General features: G+C 57.8%; 7 protein-coding genes across 7 annotated transcripts; 3 read left to right on the top strand and 4 right to left on the bottom strand.

Annotated features, from left to right (window-relative positions):
- Position 1: 1 nt before the first annotated feature.
- On the bottom strand, positions 2–4705 carry ACA1_074710 (RhoGAP domain containing protein; the record flags this gene model as incomplete). Its single annotated transcript, XM_004353380.1, has 13 exons — positions 2–139; positions 317–472; positions 559–624; positions 719–808; positions 881–965; positions 1071–1152; positions 1233–1361; positions 1463–1970; positions 2059–2155; positions 2239–2286; positions 2366–2760; positions 2835–4091; positions 4316–4705. 13 exons carry the CDS (start codon positions 4703–4705, stop codon positions 2–4), a joined length of 3441 nt encoding a protein of 1146 aa, XP_004353432.1.
- A 363-nt stretch (positions 4706–5068) lies between these two features.
- Positions 5069–6382, top strand: ACA1_074700 (uncharacterized protein; the record flags this gene model as incomplete). Its single annotated transcript, XM_004353379.1, has 6 exons — positions 5069–5213; positions 5360–5414; positions 5509–5622; positions 5704–5813; positions 5915–6026; positions 6127–6382. The coding sequence occupies 6 exons, from the start codon at positions 5069–5071 to the stop codon at positions 6380–6382; spliced, it is 792 nt and encodes a 263-aa protein (XP_004353431.1).
- Positions 6383–6519: 137 nt separating this feature from the next.
- On the bottom strand, positions 6520–7917 carry ACA1_074690 (uncharacterized protein; the record flags this gene model as incomplete). The annotated part of the gene is made up of 7 exons (XM_004353378.1): positions 6520–6561; positions 6679–6903; positions 6975–7054; positions 7180–7258; positions 7327–7467; positions 7564–7822; positions 7844–7917. The coding sequence occupies 7 exons, from the start codon at positions 7915–7917 to the stop codon at positions 6520–6522; spliced, it is 900 nt and encodes a 299-aa protein (XP_004353430.1).
- Positions 7918–8210: 293 nt separating this feature from the next.
- On the bottom strand, positions 8211–9280 carry ACA1_074680 (ribosomal protein l7/l12 cterminal domain containing protein; the record flags this gene model as incomplete). Its single annotated transcript, XM_004353377.1, has 4 exons — positions 8211–8327; positions 8438–8944; positions 9023–9090; positions 9211–9280. The coding sequence occupies 4 exons, from the start codon at positions 9278–9280 to the stop codon at positions 8211–8213; spliced, it is 762 nt and encodes a 253-aa protein (XP_004353429.1).
- A 156-nt stretch (positions 9281–9436) lies between these two features.
- On the top strand, positions 9437–11050 carry ACA1_074670 (arginase; the record flags this gene model as incomplete). Its single annotated transcript, XM_004353376.1, has 10 exons — positions 9437–9560; positions 9632–9707; positions 9779–9876; positions 9979–10057; positions 10131–10234; positions 10307–10428; positions 10564–10623; positions 10705–10785; positions 10857–10906; positions 10978–11050. The coding sequence occupies 10 exons, from the start codon at positions 9437–9439 to the stop codon at positions 11048–11050; spliced, it is 867 nt and encodes a 288-aa protein (XP_004353428.1).
- A 96-nt stretch (positions 11051–11146) lies between these two features.
- On the bottom strand, positions 11147–11796 carry ACA1_074660 (uncharacterized protein; the record flags this gene model as incomplete). The annotated part of the gene is made up of 3 exons (XM_004353375.1): positions 11147–11453; positions 11536–11623; positions 11700–11796. 3 exons carry the CDS (start codon positions 11794–11796, stop codon positions 11147–11149), a joined length of 492 nt encoding a protein of 163 aa, XP_004353427.1.
- A 725-nt stretch (positions 11797–12521) lies between these two features.
- ACA1_074650 (actinrelated protein 2, putative) lies at positions 12522–14093 on the top strand (the record flags this gene model as incomplete). Its single annotated transcript, XM_004353374.1, has 4 exons — positions 12522–12801; positions 12922–13058; positions 13192–13425; positions 13578–14093. The coding sequence occupies 4 exons, from the start codon at positions 12522–12524 to the stop codon at positions 14091–14093; spliced, it is 1167 nt and encodes a 388-aa protein (XP_004353426.1).
- Positions 14094–14268: the final 175 nt, after the last annotated feature.

Raw genomic sequence — 14268 nt, 5'->3', positions numbered from 1 at the left:
CTCACTCTCTCTTTTCGATGCTTCGTTTCCGCTCGCCTCTGGTCACCCGAGCCGATGCGCTGCCCTTGGTCTTGGAGCGCTCCTGCCACTTCTTGAAGCGGTCATTCACCATCTTGGGGATGATCCGCGAACCCTCCGACTGCTCTTGCAAACCACCCATCGAAACGGAACCGCGTGAGCTCATGTGCGTGTGCGTGTGCGGTGGTGCGTGCGTGTGCGTGTGCGTGCGTGTGCGTGTGCGGTGGTGTGTGTGTCGTCGAGTGCGGTGGTGCGTGTGCGTGTGCGGTGGCGTAAACATCTGGAATGTAAAGTTTACCTCCTTGGCGGCGGCCTCGGCCTCCTCGTTGCTGGGAGAAGCGGAGCCGCCGTCGTTTCCGTCCTTGAGCTTGCGGACGGGAACAGCGTTGGACGATATCTTCCCCACGTTGACGTTGAGCAGCATCAGCAGGTTCACCATGAACTTGATGTGCGCCTGCACGTTCGTTCACACACGCCATTGGGTCATTATATATATTAGGCGCTCTTAACACCCCCCATATATGGGGTGTGATAGGTTACCTGAATATTCTTGACCAGTTCTTCCATCGAAAGGAGCGGGTTGTCCAGGAAACACGGCGCGAACGCCTATTCGCCCCCGCGAAAACAGAACAAACAAATCGGACATTAAAAAAATGAGTGAGTGGAGCACCACAGGGGATTTAGTGAGAGGAGAAGGTACGGTTGCGATGGAGCGGATGTCCATTCGCGTTGCGCGCTGGACTTCGGGGGAGAGGATCTGTTGTTGCAGGAACCGCACCACATACTTGATCTGCACCCGCGTGTCGATCAATGCAACAGTTTAGCAACAACGCTCGGCCGATGCGGGGAGGGCGTAGCGTACGATGCGTTTGTTAAGATCGGGCAGGGACTTTTCGATCACCTCCACGCAGTCGTTGGGACGGCCCGACACCTCCACGCACCGATCACTGTGGGTTTGGAGGGGGGGATGGCCATCAGTCGCGGAGACAAAGCAAGAAGAGGAGAGAGAGAGAGAGAGAGGAACGAAGTGCGAAAATTGGGGGGAGAGGTACTAGAGCTCGAGAGGGATGAGTGGCGGGGTGATGGACTTGAGCCACTCCTTCATCAGCGAAGCCAAATCGTGCGGGCACGTGCCTGCAATAAAGAATTGATGGAATGGGCCAAGATGAGTGCGTGTGCGTGGCCACGACCACAATCTGATTGGGGTGGCGCACCCTCTTCGAATTGGTAAATGCCAGAATTGAGTCGATCTCGGATGACGTCCATTGTTGACTTCTTTCCCGGCACCCTGAAGAGCCCCGTCATCTGCGTTCCGCCCAGCTCGAGTATTCCATTCGCCAGCGCTGCGCATGCATGTGTGTGTGTGTGTGTGTGTGTGTGTGTGGCTCAGCCCAAGTCCGACGCTCATAGTTTAGCTCCGAACGAGCGAGAGAAAGGAGCGTACCGGTGAGTACCACGGGCAGCCTGGCCTCGTCCTTGGAGAGAGTGAAATGTACGGCCGCGGCGGTGTTTACCGACGACATCGACGCGGACATGCCCAGCGGCGACCCCGGCGGCGAGCAGGACATGGGCGAGCCCGACAGGGGCGACGTGAGCGACGGCGAGGGCTGAGGCGAGGTGGGCGGTGACGTAGACGACTGCTGGAGCCGCATCACCTCATCGAGCGTCATTCCAAACACCGGCCCGCGCTGCACTTGCACGAACACCTGGCCTTCGTTCTTCTGCTCCTCTTCGTTCTTTTCGTTGTCGCTTTCCTCTTCGCTTTCTCCGTCATCGTCGCTGTCGCTGTCCCCGCCGGCGCCGATAGCATTCGCCCGCAGTCGGTCCTTTGCCACCTTGTCCCCTCGCTTGCGTACGCGAGAGCCGTTCTTGCCTCGGTTCATTTCATCCATCTTCTCAGCAATGTCCACTTGGCGATCGATCAACTCCCGCTCAGGCCTGCTCAGCACAATCTGTAACACAACGCACACGACACGACACACGACACGACGTGAATGAGTACAAGGGGCACATTGGGGGGGGGGTTAGGTGAAGCCGTACTTGAGACTTCAGTCCCTTTCCGCCGCTGATCTTCTCCTGCAGGAGCATTGAGGGGATCTTGGCCGTCAACAGCTTCAGGTGCTGCTCGGAGTTGGACCTGCGAGCGGTGTCGCCCCAACCACACGTTAGCCCACCGCAAAACCAACACAATACAAAATAGTCCAACGAGAGTGACGGTACCGATAGAGCGTCTTCTTGCGCTCCCGTGCAGACTTACGGTCGACGGGACTGAACCACACAAACACAGAAGTTAGCGAACTCGGAGCTAAATCGATGATCTTGGAGCGGGAGAGAGAAGGTTATATACTCGGCCGCTGCTTGCTGGGCGGCGGTCGACGACGAGGGCTCGTCCTTCTTCTTCGTGCGGAAACTGAGCATCTCCCGGATCTCGCGCAGCTCCTGCTCCCGGTCCTGGCCCGTCGCGACAGCGATGCGCGGGAGCACGACAGCTGGTGCGTCCCTCGGGTTCGAGCCAGTGACGGTGGATTCTGTCACCGTGACCTCGGGCACGAGCGGCCTGCTGGGCGCGTCCTTGCTGCTGATGGCGGCGTGTTTGTCCTTCTTTTCCTTCTTGTCCTTTTTCTCTTTCTTTTCCTTCTTCTCCTTCTTCTCTTTCTTGTCCTTCTTCCGCCCTTGCGCTTTGGCGTCGTCCGGTTGGTCGGTGAAGTAGTGGGTCAAGTCCGAGAACGACCGGCTGCGCCTCTGTGACGACGACAACAATAACGATGAATAGGAGTTAGTTTGCACGTCGGAGCCAAAACCATGCGAATTGGTACCTGCTGCTTGGACATGCCCAGATGGATGGAGATCTGCTTCTTGTACTTCTTGCGTCGCTCCGCCTCCAGCTTCAGCTGCTTCTCGCGCTGCTCCTGCTCTTTCTGGTGCTGCTGCTCCTTCTGTTGTCGCGCCTGCTCCAGCTTCTTCCTGTGCTGCTCCTCCTCCTCAGCCGCCGCCTTCTGCGGCGAGTCGGACACAACGACGCGTGGCGATGCTGGCGACGAATGAACAGCGCATAGGTCCGAGGTCGACGGCGATGTTCCAGCGCCCGCCCGCACGGCCACGGCGCCCGCCTGGGAGAGCGTGAGCGGCGGCGGTACGCTGCGCGGGCTCTCCATGTACTCCTCGGCCGCCTGGCTAGGTCGCCGCGGGGTCGTGGGCCGGTCCTCGTCAGCGCTACCGGCGGCCGACTCAGACGACTCGCGCTCGAGCAGGGACTTGACCTTGTCGTTGGCCAGCGAGATGCCCGGGAACGGCTGGTCATCGCGGCTGTTGGTCCGCTTGACCGCCGCCTGCTTCTTCTGTTTGAGCTCCTCCTTCTCGCGCTTGGCCTTCTCCTTCTCCTCGCGCTTCTCGCGCTCCCGCTCGCGCTTGATCTCCAGCTTGCGCTCGCGCACCATTTCCTTGAGCTGCTCCGGCGTCAGATACGAGGCCTTGGGCGAGGTCGGCACCGGCGGGCTGGTGCTGCTCGTGATCTTCCGCTTGGGCCTCGGTGACGTGTCGTCGCAGTCACTGCTGCCCGGGTCGCTCGAGTCCGATCCACGTCGCAGCTTCGCGCGCCGCTCGCTGATGACGTCATCATCGTCCGACACCTCGGCCTCGGCGTCCGCCACTTCTTCGATGCCGGCGTCGATCTCGGTCGGCCAGGGAAGGGCCTGGTCGGCGTCCTCGAGCACGTTGCGGTAGATGGGTCCCTTCTTGCTCTTCTTGGTGTTGCGAAAGAACTGGATGTTGCTGCCCTTGATCTTCTGCTCGAACTCCTTCTTCTCCTGCTGGCTGAACGAGTGGAAACGCGGCGCGCTCTTGTTGAGCTGCAGCCCCTGCGCAGTATGGGAGGCTGCGGCGGCGGCGGCCGTGCGCGCGGCAGAGTCGCTGCGCGGGCTGCGTGCCGCGCCTGCCGCCGCAGCGGCGGTGCTCACCTCGCCGCTCTTCTTGAGGCGTTCGCGCTTCCCGAGCTCTGACTTGTTGCGTGAGTCGACCAGCGCCGTCTGCGAGAACGAACGCAGCAGCTGGCCTCGCGCCCTGCCCCTCGGACTCTGCACCACCACCGCCATCACAGCCCACCACCAGACCATCAGAACGACCGTGTGGCAAAGCAAAACAATAGAACGAAGCCTCTAACGACGCAAGAGCGCTCAGCAGACCGCTACAAACAAGCTCTGCGAGAAACAAAGCGAAGCCAAAGAACGAAAACGAAAAAAAGAAACGGGGGGGGGGCGAAGAACGAAGACGAAGACGAAAGGGAGGGAACTGGACCAACCTTGGGTTCGTCAGAGAGTATCGGGTGGTTGGGTGAGGCGAGGTCGTCCGCCGACCCCACCGAGCCCTTCTTTTTGCTCTTTCCCTTCTCTCTGTCGATTAGGGCGGCGACCAGGGCCTTGTCCCTCTCGCGGCTGGCATTGCCGGCCGTGTCCGACCGCTTGCTCCGTTTGAGGAAGCGGGGCGACAGCACGGCGGGCAAGCCCCGCCCCCCTCCACCTTTTTCGTCATCTTGTTGTCGCCCGCCTCCCCCTTCGATGACATCAAATCGTTTGTTGGCTATCCACGGGTCCTCATCTGTAATCGAGTCGCCGCGCAGGCGTGGCGAAGCTGCGGCTTCCCGGTTCGTCGCCGACGTCGCCCCCGCCTCACCACCACCGCTGCTGGCCATCCTTTTTCTTCTTCTCCCTCTTCTTGCTCCTTCCTTGTTGTTCGGTGTTTGTGTTTGGGTTGTATTATTATTAATTGAAAAGTGGTTGCGCCGGAGGCTCACGAGATCACCACTCTGCTAGCAGACGAGGTCAGGGTACTGTGGCGAGATAGAGCAGCCGACAACACCGGGTGCGTCGCCACAAGAACAACGTTCCTTGCTCAGGGCAGAACGCAACGCGGACCACGACACAACCTGGTGGCCAGTTTGCCGTGGTGAACCGAAGGTTGGCTGTAACACAACACTTTCCCGTTGAGTCGTGGAAGAAATCAAAAGAAAAAGAAAAGTAATTCGAGTATTTTTTTCACCACAAAAAATAAAAAGATGCGAGAGCAGACAGCAAACGATCCAGAGTCGTGGACGTCGTTCTTCGGCCCTGGGATAGCCCTCCGCACACGGGGCTTCCAATTGGTTGTAGAGGACGTTTCTCACTGGAACGTCTTCCTGGGCGTCCTCGCCACCCTCATCGGTCCTCCCCACGCTCTGCACTTATTAATAGTCTTTATTTGTTTATTTGTTTATTTTTTTTAATTGTTACCATTTATTTATGTGTTAATGATTAATTTTTGATTGTTTTTTATTCTTATTATTCTGATTATTTATTCATAAATGCAGGTGTGTCGTCTGTGGGGGCGCTGCTGGCGCTCATCCTTAACCATCACACGGGCCTGTACGTAGTCCCTGCTTGGCTGCCTACGGCACGCGCACATGACGACCATGCTGATGGCCACATCGCGCCGGCGCTGGTGGTGCTGTGCCTCTAGGTATCTGTTCGCGCTCTGCGTGGCCGCACTGATTCCGCTGGTGGTGCTGCTGATGGCCAAGCGCAAGGTCATCGTCGATCTCCTCCGCAAGAAGATCAAGCGCGTCACCAACAGGTGCGCACACGCACACGCACACGCACACGCACACGCCCGTGGACAACTTTGTCGCTCACGTATGTGCTGCGCACGAGTCAGGCGGCTGTTCTGGACTGAGTCGAAGGTGATTCGTGTGCTCGACGTGGATCGAGCGGAGAAGAAGATTACGATCGGCCAGACCGGCAGGTCCATGTCCAAGGTCATCCTCAGTACGTTCCGCCCTCTAGAGGTCTCCTTCTGCGTCTCCTCGGTCATGGAGATGATTAAGCCTGACATGTCGTCGTCGTCGTCGTCGTCGTTGTTGTTGAAGTTTTGTACAGCGGGGAGGAGTTCGACGTGACGATGTTCTTCGATACGATGAACGACCCGTTCAAGGACACCATCGTCGACAAGATCAACCACTACCTCCACATCGCCCAAAAGTGCGCACCACTTTGCGGCCCTTTGTCATCACACCACTACTCACGCACACGCCGCACACGCCACACACACAACACACGCACGACACACGACACAACGTAGAACGTTGCATGACCGCAATGCAGAGGAAGAGGATTGCGGGTCGTCGGACTTCGAGGAGGAGACGGAGGAAGTCGCCGAGACGGACACCCTCCCCGAAGGTGCCACGCTCGACGAGGAGGAGAGCGCGGTGGGCCGAAGCAACGAGGATGACGACGAGCTCAACCTGGGAAAGGGCAAGGAACGTTCGCTGGATGGTGGACGACACGCTGAAGATGAGGAGGAAGGCGAGAAGGAGGGCACGCTCATACTTGTCTGAAGCGTGCGCGGTGCGCCTCGTCGGGTATTCATCTCTTTTCAATTAATGCGACCCAAGAAGCGACCACCTTATAGGCGGATAGGAAAGAGAAAGGGGAGATGGATGTGTACATGAGAGAGAAAGAGCGCCGGAGTGCCTCAAGATAGCCAGGCCTCCACCTTGTTCTGGAAATCTTCGACCTGGAGTGTCGTCATGTGGCAGATGGCGCGATGATTGTAAGCCGCCACATTGCGAGCATTGCGAGTAGAACAAAAGAAGAGGGAGGACAGATAAAGAGGTGGGGGGATGGGGCTCACCTTGATGAGCTCGGGAGTGTGGGCCTCCCAGGCCTGTCGGCCTTCGGAGACGACGTGCTCAAAGAGCACCACTTCCCTGTCCCCAAAGTAGTCGAGCAGGTCCTTCACCCTGTGATACGGCACCGCGGTGTCGTCGCCCGCCCAGAACACGAGCGTGGGCAGCGCCAGGACCTCTTTCTTGAGACCCTGCACCTGGTCGTCCATCAGCGCCGGTGCAATGAGGATCTGGTGCGCATCGGGGCCATCGGCCAGTCAGCCTCCTACATTCACGAGCACAGGGTGACGCGGCCACGTACGATCTTGTGGACTTGGTCAGCGCCGAGCGTGTTGGCCAGGTTCATGACGATCCGCCCACCATAGGAGCGTCCGACGAGAACTGCGGTCACGAGCTACGTCAACAGCCGGTTGTGCCACACACGCACACATGCACGCACGCACGCGCGCGCGCACACACACACACACACACATGCACGCACGCACGCACCAGTGGTAGGTTCGTACCGAGCTTTTGTTGGTCCTTCTTCTTCTCAGCAATCAGCTTCCACAGAGCTCGCACCTGAGCCTCAGACGAGACTGGGTTCTGTGTTCCTCGTGCGCAAAGTCAGTCATTTATAACCAGGCGAGGAGACGGTCACTACAGATCTGCACCTGGAGGGCATCGCTAGGGCCGGGAGTGGAGTGGCCATGCCCGAGCAGGTCGACGGCGTATACTCGCCCGAGCCGAGCGAAGAAGTCCATGTGTGGCTTCCAATGCTCCGCGTTCTGAAACTCTCTGCTGGCGCCATGCACCTGTGTGGACCCACTCCTCTTGTTAGGGTTGTTGATCAATTATTCCTTTTATAAATCTTGATTGGATTAATTCAATGATGGAGCGGAAGGACGTACTAAAAGGAAGAGGTAGTCGCTGCTGTCATTGCCGCCGGTGAGGACACTAAGGGTGTGGCCCTCCGCGACCTGAAATCGTTCGCGGGATGATTCCTCGTCGCTCATCTTGGAGGCTGACGCGGAGGCTTGCAGAGTGTTGTTGTCGAGTTGCTGGCGCGCCCGCCGTATGACGAGCAGACGTATGGTGATGGCGGAGAAGAGGATGAAGATGCACACTACAGCCCAGCCCGTCCACGAGTACTTGCCGCACCCCAGGTACCTGCAGACCGTCCGCACAAACAACGATGGCGTGTGTCCGCGTGCCTTCCTCGCCCCTCCTGCTTGAGTCGATGACGTTCCCAAGCTTCCTCGCATGAAGCACCCTCACTTCGCCTCGCGTGCGCCGTGTGCTCTGCTGTGTGTTGTGTGTTCTGCTGTGTGTTGTGTGTTCTTCTTTCGAAAGTCTGCGGGCCGAGAGCAAAGAGAAAAGAAATGAACTGCACACACTGAAGCTCTCTGGAGGTGATGAAGAAGAGCTCGACGACAAACAAAGTAGAACGGAAGAGGTGGCAGAGGGCTGCGCTACCACGACACGCATGAGGCACTGTGACTCGCGCAATGCTGATGTCTATTGTGTAGGTCGATTTGATGAATGAACACTCACGCATTTACTTGAGCTCCACGGTGCCGCCAAGCTCCTTGAACTTGGCAACCATCTGCTCGGCCTCCTCCTTGGGAACGTTCTGCTTGAGCATGGACGGAAGCTTCTCCACCATCTCCTTCGACTGTTGTGTTGCGTGCGGCGTGCCGTTGACGGAGGGAAGGGGCAGTTAGTGAGTGACGGTCACAGGGAAGGGAATGAATGGGTGAGATGGGGGAGGAGAGAGCAACAGACCTCGAGCAGCTTCATGCCAGGCTTGAGAGCGCGGATCTCCTTGAGCACCTTGAACTTGTCGGCTTCAGCGACAGCGGTGAGCTGAACGTCGAAGATCATCTTCTCCTTCTTCTCTTCCTTGGGCTCCTCAGCGGCAGGCTCGGCGGCAGCAGCGGGAGCGCCAGCACCGGCAGCCTGAACGACCACGCCGCCGCCCATAAGGGCGCTGTCGGGCACGTCGAACCGCAGCTGGAGCAGCTTCACCAACTCGAACATCTCGACCTGGTTGAGCTGGAACAGGGCCTCGCCGATCTTTCGCACTCGGGGCGAGAACTCGAACTCCTTCCAATCGGACACGTACTTCCAGTCCTTGGGGGCGGGGAAATCGGAGATGTCGGCGGTGAAGGCCTTGTCTTCGCCAAAATCGGGGAATGTCACAGTCTCGAGCTTGAGGGGCTCAGCGGGCTCATCTTCGGCGGGCTTGGCAGCGGCCGGAGCACCCTTGCCTCCCTTCGCCGGGGCAGCGTACTGGACGTAGTGTCGGCAAGTCGGCGATTTAGAATTGATTATTTTGATTTGCATTGAGGCTGATTGGGGGGGGCGTACATTTCTGGCAATTGAAGCCATGTTCGTCTCAGAGCTCACGGCGGTGCGCGAACCATTGCTGAACAGGCCTTTTGATAGTATGAATGAAGCCGTAAGTGAACTGCGCGTCTTCGTAGCGGCAGCGCAAGGATAATTATCGTTAAAATGCGACGGCAATCCGTGAGCGGAGGCAGTAGGGGAAGCGGTACAAAGAGCAGAAGTCTGCTGGCCCTGGCGCAGAGCAAGACGAGGAAAAACGTGCACAGTGCTCCGCCGCATGATTTGTGTAAAAGAATGAGAGGGAAGATGAAGATGACGAAAGGGTCCGGACTCCCACGCACAAGGCCGTCCCTGTCTCGCGGCCGTCGTGAACCTTGTCGACAAAATATTTCTCTCAATTTTCTTCTCTTCTCTTTGCAAGAACCTGAAACTAAGATGAGCACGGCGGTGAACGATGACCCCAGGCTGGGAGCACTTGTCGTGCCTGGAGAGGTGGGCGACATCGTGGTCGTGGGCTTCCCCTCTGACGAAGGTGTCAAGCGCAACGGCGGGCGACCTGGTGCTGCAGGTTCACCCTCGCTTTTTCTTCCCCCCTTGAGTCCCGCGCACAGCTCACTGCACAAACCACAGGCGGGCCTGAAGCGGCAAGGAAGCACCTGATGAAGGTCGGGCCTCTGGTTAACCCCGAGTTCGGCATCGACCTGCGGTACTGCCCCCGCAAGCAAGCCGAGGGACGTCACCGTGTGCGCGACTGACTCTCCTCCTTCTCGTGACCAGAGGGCTTAAGATCGTGGATGCGGGCGACATTGCTGTTCCCACGCTGGAGGAAGGCCACGAGTCACTGGCCAGCACGGTGGGGAAGATCATAGGACACGGTCCGTGTGCGCCGCACTACTAGCCCCATGTACACCACTTCTGTGAGAGCGGCGAGAGCGGCACTCACACTCTTCTTGACATGTTGTGCTGGCTCCATGCAGGAGGTATTCCATTCGTCATTGGCGGAGGTAACGATCAGTCGTACCCGAATGCCCGCGGTCTCCTTGCTCACGTCCCGTCGTACCCTTACCCATTCCACATGTCTGTTGGTAAACGGATGGCCAGTGTTTTACTCTGTTGGCTGTGGTGCCAGGGGCTCCATGGCCGCGATCAACATCGACGCTCACTTTGACGTTCGGCCTCTGAAGGAGGGCAAGGTCCACTCCGGCTCTCCCTTCAGACTTCTCATCGAGGATGGTATGTCTACGATCGTTCTCTCCTCGCATAAGCTCGTGTGTGGCAACGCTTGACCGATGTATCGCGCCGCAGACCGTTTCCAGGGAGAGCACTTCGTCGAGTTTGCGAGCCAGGGCAATCAGTGCAGTGCGGTGCACGCGCAGTACATCACCGAACACAAGGGAAAGATCGTGTGGCTCTCCGATATCAAGAAGGTGCGTGCGACACGCCCCCGCCCCCTTCCAGCTTGTTAATACTTATGATCTCACCGGTCGCGTGTACAAACTCCACAAACAGTCGGAAAAACTGCGGGCGAGTTGTTTGCTTCCATTCTCGATGACCTGGGCCAGCGCTGCGAAGCCATCTTCGTATCGTTTGACATCGACTCCATCAAGAGCAGCGACTGCCCCGTACGACACTGCTCTCGCAGCGCAGCGCGCTTCTTGTACACTGAGCTGCTCATAACTCAACTATGTTTCACGATCTGCCAGGGAGTGAGCGCGCCCGGAGCGGTTGGGCTCACATCAGAGGACGCCCTTGAGATATGCTTCGTGTCGGGAAAGAACCCCAAGGTGCCTTGTCGCAGATTCTATTGCCCTACTACTGCTTCGTCCACTCCTCACCATTTGCTCTATATCGTTAGGTGCGGCTGGTCGACCTGTCCGAATACAACCCTCTTGTTGAAGAGTACAGGTACGACACATATGTGCCGCGCACAACTGTTACTGGTCGAGGCCTGACATGACATGCTTCTTGGTCTCTAGGACGGGTCGCCTTGTGGCAACGATGTTCTACTACTTCGCCATGGGCGTGGCGTCGCGCTATGCCAAGCCCTGAGCGAGCCTTTGTCGGCGTTCGGGCTGAAGCTCCACGTTTTATTCTATCAGATAGATGTATCGTACACAAGGGAGCCACGGAGAGCGTCAATGCAGCTTACTCTTGATACTCCTCGGCAGCGGCAGGTTCTTCGTGATGGTCCTTCTGGTGCTGGTCGTCCTGGATGGTGAGCTCCGCCATGGCGGGCTCCAGCGCGGCCTTCTCCTGCTGCGCCCAGAACGAAGCCGCCCCACTACCCGACTTGGCCGCCAGGAGCGACTCGTCCACGTGCTGCGAGGTCGCCGCCGCGGGCTCGGCATTCTCCTGCTGGTTCCAGAACGAAGCGGCCTGTTCGTTGCTGGGCTCGGACACGTCGGGCACCGGACCACCCTCTGCGTCCCACCGAGGGACGACACAGCCGGCACTACGAAATGTAGGTGGGGGGGGGGTATTCAGGCTGCAGGTCGGACTCAACAGCAAGAAGGAAGAAGGTGGACCTGACTTACCTCTCCCTTGTGACGTTGGTGGAGTTGAAGGTGGTGCCCTCCATCTTGTTAATGCCCTGCTGCCTCTTCAGATCGCCGACCGGCTTGGCTGTGGATTGATGAAGTTAGTGTGCGAGGAAGGGGAACGGAGTAGAGCAGTGGTGGGTCTGGGAGACTCGTGTTACCTGCGTTGGCCTTAGTGATGAAGTCGTCAGAGACGGTGGTGGCCTTGAAGGTGGGGAGGTGGGCACGGCAGTAAGGCTTCTTCTCAAAGGTCTCCATCGAGCGAGGAGTGAGATTGATCCCGCACGTTGTGCACTTGATGCACGCCGTGTGGTACTTGGCCTGCAAATCCCCCCAAAGGTTTCGCCAAAGGTGAGGAACAACTCCCAGGCACATAAAGAGAGGGGGAATGCTTCACCCCAAGTGCCAGAAGAGAGCGCTCGCTGGGCCAAATCTCCTTGTCACAGCCGGGGCACATGGGCTGCTCATCATCCTCCACTTGAATGAAACGGTTGTTTCTCATGGTGCTGTTGTGAGTTTCGTCTGGTTCAGGTAGCTCTTTGTTTTTTTTTTAACCTCCCTGCCCCTTGAAGGCCCGCTCCATTTTGGGCTGCTTGTGCAACAAGGTCGCCTTGTTCGAATTGCATTGTGCCTCACCCACCACCACACCCTTGTTACTGAGCCTGTTGATAGTCAGTACCACGCTAACCGCCCCCTATCAAGTAGTGAAAGAGGTGAGATAGTGGAGTGCGACTGGACAATGATTGCAGACTCTTTCTTGGTTGAGGCTCCTCTTTCTCGTGACGGGTCGTCCACCGCCACCTTACGGCTACGGAGCAGCGTGCTCATTGGTTGCTTCTCCTCTTGGATTGGTGTAACTTTTCTGTCGACGGGGAGGGCACTTCATTTGTGGGTCTACGTCGCTTTTCTTCTTCAACCACAGCCACGCAAGGCAAAACGATCCATCTGTACATCGAATCCATTTTCCTACTACACAGCCAAACATGACCGACTCGTCGAAGGTGATCGTGTGCGACAACGGCACGGGATTCGTGAAGTGCGGCTTCGCCGGCTCCAACTTCCCGGCCTCCATCTTCCCCTCGATGGTGGGCAGGCCCATCCTGCGTTCCGAGGAGAAGTTCGACAACGTCGAGATCAAGGACATCATGGTCGGCGACGAGGCCTCCAAGCTCAGGTCCATGCTCCAGATCACCTACCCGCTCGACAACGGTATCGTCCGCAACTGGGAGGATGCTGAGCACGTCTGGAACTACACCTTCTTCGGTACGTTCCACCACCATCAACAGCTTCTTCCGCTTCTTTTGGTCTTTCTTTCATCGTTTCAGTGCTTCGCTTAGACTATCGATAGAGTGGCTAATCAGTCGAATGCTTTGGATGTAACAGAGAAGCTGAAGGTGGACCCCAAGGACTGCAAGATCCTGCTCACTGAGCCGCCCATGAACCCCCTCGCCAACCGCGAGAAGATGGTCCAGGTCATGTTCGAGAAGTACGGCTTCAAGGCCGCCTACATCGCCATTCAGGTACGACGCGCACCCGAGAAATCCTCAAATGCCCTAAGATTTCGAAGATCGATCTCTCTACGTTTTCAGATCTTGAGCATTGAATTGATGTTGTAAACTGACACTCTTCCACCTTTTCTTTTCGATGCACTAGGCTGTCTTGACCCTCTACGCCCAGGGTCTGCTTACTGGTGTGGTCGTCGATTCGGGTGACGGTGTGACCCACATCGTGCCCGTGTACGAGGGCTTCTCGCTGCCCCACTTGACCCGTCGTCTCAACGTCGCCGGTCGTGACGTCACTCGCTACCTCATCAAGCTTCTCCTCCTCCGCGGCTATGTCTTCAACAGGACTGCCGATTTCGAGACCGTCCGTCAGATCAAGGAGAAGGTACCCACTCCCTCTTTTCGCTCTTTTACATCTTCGCTTTCGTTCTCTCCCCCCCCCCGCGGGCAAAATTGTGAGAGCTTTTTGCGAGTGGAAAAGATGATTGAGAGCTCCGTCGTTTGCTCACCCTGTTCTCTACTCGCCACCGTCTACAGTTCTGCTACGTCGGTTACGACCTCGAGCTTGAGAAGCGTCTGGCCCTCGAGACTACCACCCTCGTCGAGAAGTACACCCTGCCCGACGGTCGCGTGATCCGCATCGGTGCCGAGCGATTCGAGGCTCCCGAGTGCATGTTCAACCCCGCGCTCGTCGATCAGGAGAGCGTCGGCGTTGGCGAGCTCGTCTTCGACTGCATCAACAAGGCCGATATCGACACCCGTGCCGAGTTCTACAACCACATCGTGCTCTCCGGCGGTTCGACGATGTACCCCGGCCTCCCCTCGCGTCTCGAGAAGGAGATCAAGCGCCTCTACTTCGAGCGCGTGGCCAAGGGCAACAAGGTCTCGATGCAGAAGTTCAAGTGCCGCATCGAGGACCCGCCGCGCAGGAAGCACATGGTGTTCCTCGGCGGTGCCGTGCTCGCCGAGATCATGAAGGACAAGACCGCCTTCTGGATGAACAAGTCCGAGTACGAGGAGCAGGGCCCTCGCGTCCTCCGCAAGTGCTTCTAAGAAGCTTCGCGATACGATTAAAGGGAGAGGAGGCTTGCCTTCACCATCATCACCACCATCATCGTCGCCCATCCGCAACCTTCATGAGCGCCGCGGTCCTCGTTCTCGCGACCGCGTTACGCGTGGCCTGGACGTCTTTTTTAGCTTTCTCCTTCGTTGTTGCTGTCCCCGGCCT

Source organism: Acanthamoeba castellanii, assembly GCF_000313135.1.
Source record: "Acanthamoeba castellanii str. Neff unplaced genomic scaffold scf7180000084608, whole genome shotgun sequence".
In the NCBI taxonomy this organism is placed as follows: Eukaryota; Discosea; order Longamoebia; family Acanthamoebidae; genus Acanthamoeba; species Acanthamoeba castellanii.
The sequence above is the reverse complement of the archived record's forward strand: the minus strand, read 5'-3'. Positions and strand labels throughout refer to the sequence as shown.